The 11,895-nt window shown below is 33.2% G+C and overlaps 1 protein-coding gene across 1 annotated transcript; it reads right to left on the bottom strand.

Annotated features, from left to right (window-relative positions):
* Positions 1-5,981: 5,981 nt before the first annotated feature.
* LOC127729018 (uncharacterized) lies at positions 5,982-11,598 on the bottom strand. The gene is made up of 3 exons (XM_052236590.1): positions 11,579-11,598; positions 8,976-9,256; positions 5,982-6,115 (listed from the first exon to the last, which is right to left on the bottom strand). Exons 1-3 carry the CDS (start codon positions 11,596-11,598, stop codon positions 5,982-5,984), a joined length of 435 nt encoding a protein of 144 aa, XP_052092550.1.
* Positions 11,599-11,895: the final 297 nt, after the last annotated feature.

The following is an 11,895-nucleotide window of genomic DNA, read 5'->3' as shown; positions in this document are numbered from 1 at the left end:
AAATGAATACAGGAGAAATTTACCCTACTCGTACAGTGTAATTTTCGTTTTATGTACGCAAAACTGTACCTCGCCAGTATAATTTATATAGTATAATGCAAATGTTGAAATTAATAAGACAGCACTTTATACCTATCAGTAAACTTGGCAAAATATAAAGATGTATATCCAAAGTACAGAACAATGAAGGAAAACTAAGTATAATAATAATGTACAAGTATCTCCTTTGAAAAAACATGTGCTAGAAACAACATATAGTTACAAATATAAAAATGATCTATTCAATAACATTTTAACTAAACTATGTAAAAGTTTCAAAGCTATGGACCATGACTGAGTATCGATACCAATGATTTCCATGAAAATCAAATGTGCCACTGCCGGCTAATGCAACTGCATACAATATATCATTAATCAAACATTACTGGTTTATCTTAAACTGACCGTAATTAACTTTTAAAAATGTGACACCGCCGACACCTGAAACAGCACGCGTAAGTTCAGCTTCCAGGACTGACGAGACAAAAACAAAAATACATATAGAGACCAACATAAGATCAACAATATACACGTGTCTAAGCACTATTTCAAACTCACAATGGTATAAATATTTAATAGACCCTTGGCTAATTATTGAAACTATGTAGGACCTGATTTTGTCGAAATTCTGTCATTTTGATATAAACTGATATTCTTAGAAAGTCTAGATGTTTATAAGTTTCAAAAACTGAGATCATACTAGAAGAACCGTGAGCTAAGCTCACAAAATGACACACTTGCCCCACATAAAGTAATAACAAAGTGTATTATTTGGAACACTTTCTTATTGACGTATGATAAACATATTAATTTGATATTTTAGCAATATATTTCTCATAAATGATGATGTATATTAAAAAACGTGTATCGAAAAAAAATTATTTCAAATTGTAAAATTGAAATTGGAGAGGATCGGGATTGTGACCATGTTTCGATACTTGGTAAATGTAATGGTAGACTGCAAAAACGGTGTTCCTGAAAGTGAAGATAATTTATGTATTGCTATTTATTTATAAAAACTTATGGTCCTACATCCTGTTAATAGCATATACTTGAATTTGGTATTGCACAAGGTTGTGCTTTTCTAAGACTTTTAATGACTTTTTTACAATTATCCGTTGGATGTCTACTGATTGATACTTTAGCCTAGGGGACATGATTTATTCATTAATCGTTTTTAGCTTTGAACAAGCTTTCAGTGACTGCGATACTCTCAAATCATTACTTTGTGATTTTGCCTTTCTGTTATTTGTGAGTTTGTTTGTGCTTCGTGTCGATTTGACGAGTCAAGCCATTTCCAACTAATTTTACAATTTTCTCTTATATTGTGTTGTTACCCTACTGTCCAAGGCTAGCGGTTGGGGATGATCGCACACAAACATGTTTAACTCCATATCATTGTAGAAGGCCATTCGGTAACCTATAGTTGATTGAATTCGCTTCATTTGGACTCTGTTGGGTAGTTGTCCCATTGACAATCATGCCACATATCCTTTTTTATATATTTTTAAAACTGTTGCTGTACTGGGTACATGTAAATAGAAAACGAATTATTTAAATTTACCTGATAAATGATATACAACGACATTAACGTCCACTACATCTGACGATTCACTTTGTTGTCCAGATCCCCAAATACCACCGATATATACAAGATGTCCCTTTTCTGCCTTTGGGCTCCAAAACATTATACTGTCTGTTTTATATGCATAAACCAGTCCACCGTATGGATTTAATCCAGACGCCATTGAAGATCCTACAGCATTAAATACCATGCCACTGTTTTTGTTTTTTCCTATCGGAATCCCTACCTACAAAATATTTCTGGGCGCTTATTCTCAAATTTCTCATTTCATTCAACAGTCTGAGTAGTTTGATAGTTATAAGAAATGAATAGAATATATCAATTCTGAGCACTCTTTATATGATATGTGCTCAGTTTGTATCGTGAATTTGTTTTTTGGGTTTTTTTTTATGATATTAACCAAATTTGTAACAGGCAATGTCTTCTGATAATATCGTAAATTGGTATAATTTCCTTTTTGAACATCTAAGGATTATAATTTTGTCAAATATCAATTAATCGGAATAAACGCAAACTCGATCATTAGGTCATCTTTATACACTAATGTAGAAAACATGTGCAGACAAAACTTAAAAAAATACAGACAACTGTATAATTTTATTATAGTTGAAGGACGGACATGGGCAACATATCAATCCCCAGGTACTTAGTGGCATAGGCTTAAACATCCGTTTCATTCTACTCGCAAAATTTTAAAACTGAAGGGAGTAATATTGTTATCCTTTTAAAGCCATGTAATCTATACCATGGTTTCCGACGTTCCATGTCTGCTGTCAAGAGATACATAAATGTGTGGCCTTGTTGGACATTGTTATGCATATCCAAGAAAATCAAGTCCGCAAAGGACAAAATCACTGGCACATAAAATGCTTTTTTCATCCTCAATAAAATTCATTATCAAAAAGTTTGACGATCGCCATTAAGAATTAAGGATTATCTTCAGATGAATGTTTCACAAATAGACATATTTCCCTTGAGCCTAGTTTTTTTGTAGATATAGCTCTTGAAAAATTTCACTATTTGTCAGCTTTGGTCTCTAGACAGCTTAATAAATGAAAAAGGAAAATACTCATCCATTCAGATCACGCTTTTTGGGACTCTGGTTGTCCGAGTCTTATTTGTTTGGTTTGAAATCGTTTCCACTTGTTTGCATTATTGCATTACTATCTTATTCAGTTTGTACATGTGTTCGACGCGTTTTAAGATTTTGCTCTGTCCGAGGCTATTTTTTTTGGTTCAACATCGTTTCATCTTATTTACATTGTTGTATTTTCCTCTTATTTAGAATTGAGAATGGAAATGGGTAATGTGTCAAAGAGACAACAACCCGACCATAGAGCAGATATCAGCCGAAGGCCACCAATGGGTCTTCAATGCAGCCAGAAACTCCCGCACCCGGAGGCGTCTTTCAGCTGGCCCCTAAACAAATATGTATACTAGTTCAGTGATAATGGACGTCATACTAAACTCCAAATTATACACAAGAAGAAACTAAAATTGATACAAGACTAACAAAGGCCAAAGGCTCCTGACTTAGTACAGGCGCACAAATGCGGCGGGGTTAAACATGTTTTTTGAGGCCTCAACCCTCCCCCTATACCTCTAGCCAATGTAGAAAAAACAAACGTACAACAGTACGCACAGTAAAACTTGCATTGTTGTATTTTCCTCTTATTTGCATTGTTGTATTTTCCTCTTATTTGCATTGTTGTATTTTCCTCTTATTCAGTTTTTCCAATGTGTCCGATGCTTAAGAAAAAGTTCTAAGATTACCATATATTTCTATGTGGTTTATACCTTTACTGAAATAAAATAGTTGTTTAGATCTAAAGCTTCTTGAAACTGTAAACATGACGGTGTACTACTGTTTTTCATGACTGTAAAAACTTTCTGGAATGACCGATGAAAATTGTCCATTGTCCATGCAAGGATTTCCACAGTACCGTTGATAGACCAGTCTGTTGATCCTCCCCATCCATCATTTAAGGAAAATGTTCCGTGTTCAGAACCTGTAAATGAATCCGAAAACAAGCTTAATTACACTTGATATACTAGTACTGTCTATGATTACTCAAAACAACTAATACCTTGAAGTGAGAAGGATTGTCATAAAAAATCTAAAATTTTCTACAAGTGCTCTATTTTAAAAAGCTACAAAGGGCTACACTAGGCGAAGCTAGTCAAAACCGCATCGGTAATCAGCGATGAGTTAATCAATGGTATTCAATAGTAAAGTTCTGTTATACTGACAGGTTTACTTACTAGAATTAAAAATCTTATAAGTCAATATTACAATTTTTCTGGACATGCGCTGACATAAAAAAAGGCTTCAACGTCTTGTTTGACCATTATTACAATATTGTTCGTAATGTCAAGATTTTATATCATCAAAATATAAAAATTTCTATTGGTACTAACTGCTCATCTCCATTTGCAGACATTTTTCGTTAATGTTGTGTATGAATCTTCTTCCATGGAAAAACTTCGAAAAGGGAAAATTAAAAATTCTGTCAAATTAATCGACATGTGATTAAGAAAATATCTTGAGGATGAGCTTACTGCTGAAAATCCCTAGTTTATCAAAAAGAAAGAGAAGATACCAGGATGTAATCAAAAAGCATGTCCGATAAAGATAGACAACATCATGGCCAAATAGAAAATTGTAAACATTACACAATAAACTTAACACCAGTTAACATGACAAATAATTATAAACATAAGAGGATTTGGTATGATTGCCAATGAGACAACTCTCCATCAGAGACCAAATGACATAGAAGTTAACAACTATAGGTCACCGTACGGCCTTCAACAATAAGCAAAACCCATACCGCATAGTCAATTATAAAAAGCCCCGAAACGTCAAATGTTAAACAATTCCAACGAGAAAACTAACGAACCTGATTTATGTACAAAACAATGAAGGAAAACAAATATGATATACATCAACGAATTACTGGTTCCTGGCTTGGAACAGGTATATACAGAATGTGGTGAAGCTAAAGAAGTTTCCAAGCTCCCAACCCACCCCTAGCCTGGGACAGTGGTGTAACAGCACAACATGTGACAAACTATAAAAATCAGTTGAAAAGGGCTGTCCATATTTAGAAATAAATGAACTGGTACAAAATTGCATTTAAATCTTGTTTGTCTTCATGCTTTTCGTTTTCTTTGTACAGTTTATATGTATATTGTTTTGTATACAGCATAGCATGCATAGCTCAGTGAGTTAAAATTCTTATTCATTAAGAATTATGCGAAATTCATTACTTAATAAAAATCAGAATTTGTGATGGAATTGCATACAAGATAACTATCTACCAAAGACCAAATGACGAGAACGTAAATAATGAAAGGACGCAACATTCAATTGAACTAAACATTTACCGTATAGTAAGATCTAATCCGTTTTGGGATTCTGGGTCCAGAGCGATTTTTTAATTTGGCCGTCCCAGAATCCCTGATCAAGCCACATTAACTCTATTCGGGAAAATTTTTACCGACTACCTCAACTCGAACCTGTGCATTTAATGCTTATATCACCATTCAGTATATCTTAACCAAGTAAAAATCGAAAGAAGAAATATCTGACATGTGGTTCGAAAATCATTATAATATAAATTTTTCTTTTATTAATCCCGTTTCGACATTTTCTAATTGGTCGATTTAAGAACATACTCATAAAGAGAGAGAATCTGCTAAGTATTGGGCTGGAATGGTTAATATAAATAATCCAATACCTTGTGTTAGCTCAACATAATAATGTTTTTCTTATTGTTATGTTTGATATATCAATTAGTCTTGTACTTACCGGTTGCAACCCACAAGCGTATCTTTTCATGGTCGTACCCATATATAACGCCTCCCATATGACAAGAACATGACTCCAATACGGATCCTATTTTAGAAAATTCAAATAATAGATACGTGTATACATGCCATTTTTGGTCATAGCATACTAGTCATTGTTTTTAACATGAAAAATGTATATCAGTCGGTACTTATTATACGGGAAAAAAGTAGAAGCCACTATACGAAAGACTAATTACTATACAATCAAACTGAAAAGTTAAGATAAAAAAGGTAGATAATCGACTATTCAAAGCATGCATTTTCAGATAGTTTATAATTCTGAATAACAAGTGAGAGGTTTAGCTAGCTATAAAACCAGGTTTAATCCACCATTTTTCACATAGGTGAATGTCTGTATCAAGGAATATGACAGCTGTTTTCCATTAGTTTGATGTGTTTGAGCTTTTGATTTTTCCATTTGATAAGGGACTTTCCGATTTGAATTTTCCTTGGAGTTCGATATTTTTGATATTTTACTTTTTATTGGTTAATAAAGTTGTAGTTTCTAAGAAGGAAATATAAAAACCAACATACCTTGTGCGTCAGATACATATCCATTACCAAGGTGAGTTCTGACTGATACAATATCTGGATAAAAGCCCAGTGAATGGTTAATTTCCTTATAGCTGTTAGCAGCGTCTGTATAAATATTGTTCAGTATTAGAGTTAAAAAGGAAAATGTTATCAAAGTAAGCATTCATCATAATTAAAACTTAGTTTGGCCAAACTTTTGGTTCTAGACCGTATCGGATAAAGTTTAATTCAGAAAGACGTGTTGTAGCCACGGGAATGATATCATACGCCTCTTACTATACCGTGGGTCAGTACCTCTGACATTTGACTTTCAGTACCATCCCCCTTGTAACCAGTGCTTCGATATAAAATTGAGAATGGAAATGGGTAATGTGTCAAAGAGACAACAACCCGACCAAAGAGCAGAAAACAGCCCAAGGCCACCAATGGCCCCTAAACAAAGATGTGTAATAGTTCAGTGAAAATGAACGTAACACTAAACTCCGAAACATATAAATGAACTAAAATTAAAAAAACATACAAGACTAACAAAGGTCAGATGCTCCTGACTTGGGACAGGCGCAAGAATGCAGTGGAGTTAAACATGTTTTGTGAGATCTCAACCCTCCCCCTATACCTCTAGCCAATGTAGAATAAACAAACACACAGCAATACGCACAGTAAAACTCAGTTTAAAAGAAGCCCGAGTCCGATGTCAGAATAGGTAACAGAAAAAACTTGGCAAAATGACAATGATATATAGATTAACAAAGGACTACTAGCAGTAACTGACATGCCAACTCCAGACCTCAATTAAACTGATGGAAAGATTATGTCTTTATCATATGAAAATCAAGCACAATCCCTCCCGTTAGGGGTTTAGTATCATACCATATTAAAGTATATGAGAAGAACATAGCCCGTATCATGCCAACAACTGGTTTTAGAATAAATGTGTTTATTTCCGATGCAAAGACAGTATGAGTGAAACAATATTCTAATTCCATAATATGCCATCTTTAATGACCTGACAACAGTATCGTAACTATATCTCTTCTGAATAAGTCTGTTTAAAGGTATGGTTAGCTTTTGAGGTGAGTGACGACGTTTTTGTGCTTTGTGTAGAATATTACCATAAAAGATTGGATGTGAAATACCTGAACGTATAAGATGTCTGCATGTTGAATTATATTTACGAATGATGTCCTTATACCAATGATAAAATTTAATAAATGTTTTGACTAGTTTGTGATATGGAAAATCCTGAAGTCATCTCTTTTATCGTAAATTTTGGTATTAAGCTTCCCGTTAAAGATATAGATATCAAGATCCAGGAAAGGGCAGTGTTCATTGTTAGTATTAGCTTTATTTAAAGTCAGTTCAGCAGGATAAATCTCTTTATTGTACATACTGAATTCGTCATTATTGAGAGCCAATATATCATCCAAATATCTAAAAGTGTTATTAAATTTTTGTATCAGATGTTGTTTCGATGGGTCTTTGCTGATTGTAGTCATAAATTGTAACTCATAATAATGCATAAACACATCCGCAATAAGTGGTGCACAGTTAGTCCCCATTGGAATTCCGATAAACTGATAATATACGGAATCCCCATAGCAAACAAAAATGTTATCTAGTAAATTTTAAAGTTCAAGTGCAGTTATCGTATCAAAGCAGGTCCAACTGACATAGTTCTTTTGTTTGTTGTTACTAAAATATGACCTAAAAGAGTTTGAACATATATATTCGCTTTCTGACTTTTTAAATGCCCATTTAATTAGGTGTGTGAATTTTTTCTTAATGAGATATGAGGCAAAGTGGTATACAGGGTAGAAAAATCAAAACTTTAAACAGATTCAAAATCACCAATATAAGCATTAGTGGCGAATCCGAGGGGGGGAGGGGGTCCGGGGGTTGGACCCCCCTTTTTTTTTGACGATCAATGCATTTGAATGGGGACATATGGTTGGAACCCCCCCCCCCCCCCCCCCCCCCTTTTAAAAAGGCCTTATTTGAACAATTTATGCATGATTCAAATGATTAGTTTTGTAGAGAAATCCCTCAGGTAATGTTGACATTCGGTAGATTTTCTTCTTTTTTGGATTCTTTTTGTTTTTACGATCTTAAATTTTAAGTTTTAGCTTTCAAAGTTTTGGTCTCGAGCCTTACCGGTGATGTTTTCATCCAGAATGTGTTATCATATATATTATTATAAAATAAAAAAATGTGGTATGATTGCCAATGAGACAACTCTCCACAAGAGGCCAAATGATGAAGAAGTTACCAACTATATGTCACCGTACGGCCATTAATAATGATTCTGAATATCTGCTAATAATTTCAAACATTTACCCCTAAAGTTCTGTCTAAGATAGCAAAACATATTGCATTCCTCTCATTACTCCACATTCTGGTATAAACAGTGGAACTGGGACTACTTATCCTTCGGAGCTCCAGAGTTCGTCCCCGATGATTCAAGGGGTTCCCGTTCCTCGGTCGTTACCCATATATGTTCTATATTACCTATTCCTTCAGCGAATGACACCAGTGTACATTCAAAAATATTGAAAAGTTGGAAACGCCTTAAATAAATTAATTTTATTTCTAATACTCACTATCGACATAAACTGAAAAATTGAGTAGAGGTTTTGGCATGTCTGAGTCTCGCCAAGCTCTGACCTTAACCATTCCTTTCATATATGGTCCTTCTAGTTCTGATGGACCATTGTATAATTTATGTGAACCTTAAAAATGGAAACTCATAGCTGTTACTGTATTTCTATTTTTCTAAATGTAAATTTGAATTATACCAAGTATGTACATTTAATAGAAGTTTTTGTTTTAATGCAGCTGTTACCGTTTCGTTTCTTTATTTCACAAGTAAATTGTTTTAAATTACAACCATGTTGAAAAGTGCCCTCGTAACTACGACTTTTTTAATGAAAAACAGACTTCAGAAATACTAGTCATTTATCAATTATACCTGTATACGCAAGGCCTCCTGTTCCAAAATTGTTGTTCTTCAGCGGGAATGTAAGAAAAATATCAGTTTTATTGTAAATGTACACAGTTCCTCCGTAAGAATTGTTTGCGTCGTCATCTCTATGTGCTGATCCAATACCGGTAAAAATAAAGTCCTTCCCATTTTTCTGTATTTTTATTTGCACATCAACTAACACTGGATATTCTCCAAGATTATGTCTTATGATGAGATTTTTATGTGCCGTATTCTGTGCTTCAATATTGTACCATGGGCTTTCAAAGCTTGGAATTGTAAGAGATGTTGGATTAGTTCCTAAAAAAGACTGAGTCAGCTATACTAAAATGACGTTTTCGCTGTTTTATTTGAAAAAAAATAGTTTTGTTTTGCCTTCGAAATTAGAATTCTTTTCTTGGAACAATGTACTGCAGGAACGTGCACATGAGACACAATGCCATAGTAGGGATAGTGGTCTATCGGGTGCGGGATTTTCTCGCTGTGTTGAAGACTCATTGGTGGCTTTTGGCTGTTTTCTGCTCTTTCGTCGGGTTGTTGTCTCTTTGACATATTCCCCATTTCCATTCTCAATTTTATTAGTTCCAATTATTTGTTTTCCAAACTGGATATTTGAAATACAAGTGCATATTATTTTTCGTTTAATAAACAACTCTTTCTCCTCTTTGAAAAAACTAATAACTATACTTGTTTCCACCTCATACATGTACATAACATAAGAAAAATGTATATGAATAAAATATAGAGACGTGGTGTCCGTCTGATGATGACAGTATTTCCAGTTAAAACGTGTCCCTTATTTTGACAACTATGGGCGTGACTTTAGAATTGTTTGGCGAGTGATGTATAATACATAAAAGGGGACAGCGTAGCAAGAGATGCGTACCATGTGAAGTACATTGTCTCTCTATTTATATCATGTGATTTCGATTTGTTTTCACTCACATTTTTTTCTGTATTATACCTTGACTTGTAAGATTAACTGAACATCAATATACTATCTTTATATCCGACATTCAACCTTTTTCATCAAAGACATTTAAAAGACGGATATCTAATACTTCCTTGTTTGACATTCAAGTTTTCCCTTATTATCTTTTTTTTCGAACTCAAATCTTTTATTGATAACAATTATCAACTGAAATTAGATAACAGGCAAATTTCCTCCTTATTTGGTGTCTGTTGGAAAGTTGTCTCATTGGCATTTATATCACATCTCCTTATTTTAAAAAAAACAATAAACATCAAACACAATAACAAGATTGAACATATAGATATTTACAAACCGTTAGTCAATATTTAAGAAAGTAGTAATAGTTCCTTCTTTAACATAATTGACTACCAATTTCTTCCCTCGTCGAAAATTTTGTAACACCAATTACTTTCCTTTTGGGCTGAGTTGATTATGCAGGTCATCTTTGTTTTTTTTTATTAAAACAGAAGATGGACTCGTTGTTAATAAAGGAAAAGCTAACAATATTAATTTTACACGGATTTGTTTTTTTATTTTGGGAAATATCACTAAATTTGAATACATTCAATACAAGGTCATTATTATCTAAAAAAGCAATGTGGTCATTTTAAAGTAATCATTCGGACAGTTTGCCAGGATTTTTGTTTCTAAATTTGTAAAATACTAGTATTTATAAATTTCATTGAATTTCAACAAGAGAGATCAAAAGGTGCCACATATGAATGCAATTCTTACTTTTACATGTAGCACTCGAATTTATCCATTTTTTTTTATCTTTAATTTTCTTTTCCTCTTGTCCTATATATGCAAGAAGTATTTATATGAAATATATATGAAAAATCGTGTATGAATAGCGAATTTAAACTAAAACTTGAGTCGGAATAAAATTTCCGTCAAAATTGAGAGTGATATTAGGTACTGTGGAATGTTAAGTTAAACAAATCAAACAAAAGTTTTTAATAATAAGATTTCGAATACCATATAGTTTTGTTTTAAAAATATTTTATCATGAGGATTGATTTAAATTTTAGTTTAATTTTCCAGCATCAGATAAAAAAATAATACTCACCATAAACATAAGTCACTAAAAAAAGACAAAAAACCTGAACGACACAGCTATAAAGGTTCATATCTTTTTCCATTGCGAAAGTACCTTTTCTTTAGCATTTAGTTTTCTTTCTACTTTATCTATAGTGGAATGCATTAAATCAATAGATAACGTATGTTTTCATATACAAAATAATATAAGTAATCGGACTATTTAATTTTGATAACTTTTACCATGATCTTACACTTCAAAGTGAAGTAGATTGTCATATCTTTGACAGAAAGATTCCTAATGACCGTAAATGGCGTTCGAAACACTGAAAAAAAGTCATATTATAAAAGTATAATGGGGGCATCTTTTATTGCGTTTCAATCAATAACTTTTTGACAATACTACATTTTAATAGTATCAGAAAACGGTGAAAACATTCCTGAAGACCGATGAAAACGGGGGGAAATACTATATTGCATAGGGAGTATCCCCTTTCGACTTCTATATCTTACGATTCTGAAATCATAAATATTATGTGTTGTGATTTAAGTATAAGATAACACTACATTTAGATAGTACCGGATTTCTGGCGAAACCATTCTTATAGTTTAGAATTTGATAATAGTCCTATTCTGTAATGACTTTTGTGGTGAGCGAGAATCCTTTTGTATCATAAAACTACAACTGCTTCAATACTTTTTTTCTTCTAGAGCACAAATCTTTTAAGCTGGAGTGCGAGAATTTGCATTTTCAGTTCTAGACTTTACATCTTAGCGCTAGAACTAACCTTCGGCGCTAGGCTTTACATTTTCAGTATTGGGCTTTAAAGCGGACAACTCTTTATATTGATGAACCCAACAGGGCTCCATATTCAGTATGCATTGAACCGTAATATT

Source organism: Mytilus californianus, unplaced genomic scaffold (assembly GCF_021869535.1).
Source record: "Mytilus californianus isolate M0D057914Y unplaced genomic scaffold, xbMytCali1.0.p SCAF_2, whole genome shotgun sequence".
In the NCBI taxonomy this organism is placed as follows: Eukaryota; Metazoa; Mollusca; class Bivalvia; order Mytilida; family Mytilidae; genus Mytilus; species Mytilus californianus.
The sequence above is the reverse complement of the archived record's forward strand: the minus strand, read 5'-3'. Positions and strand labels throughout refer to the sequence as shown.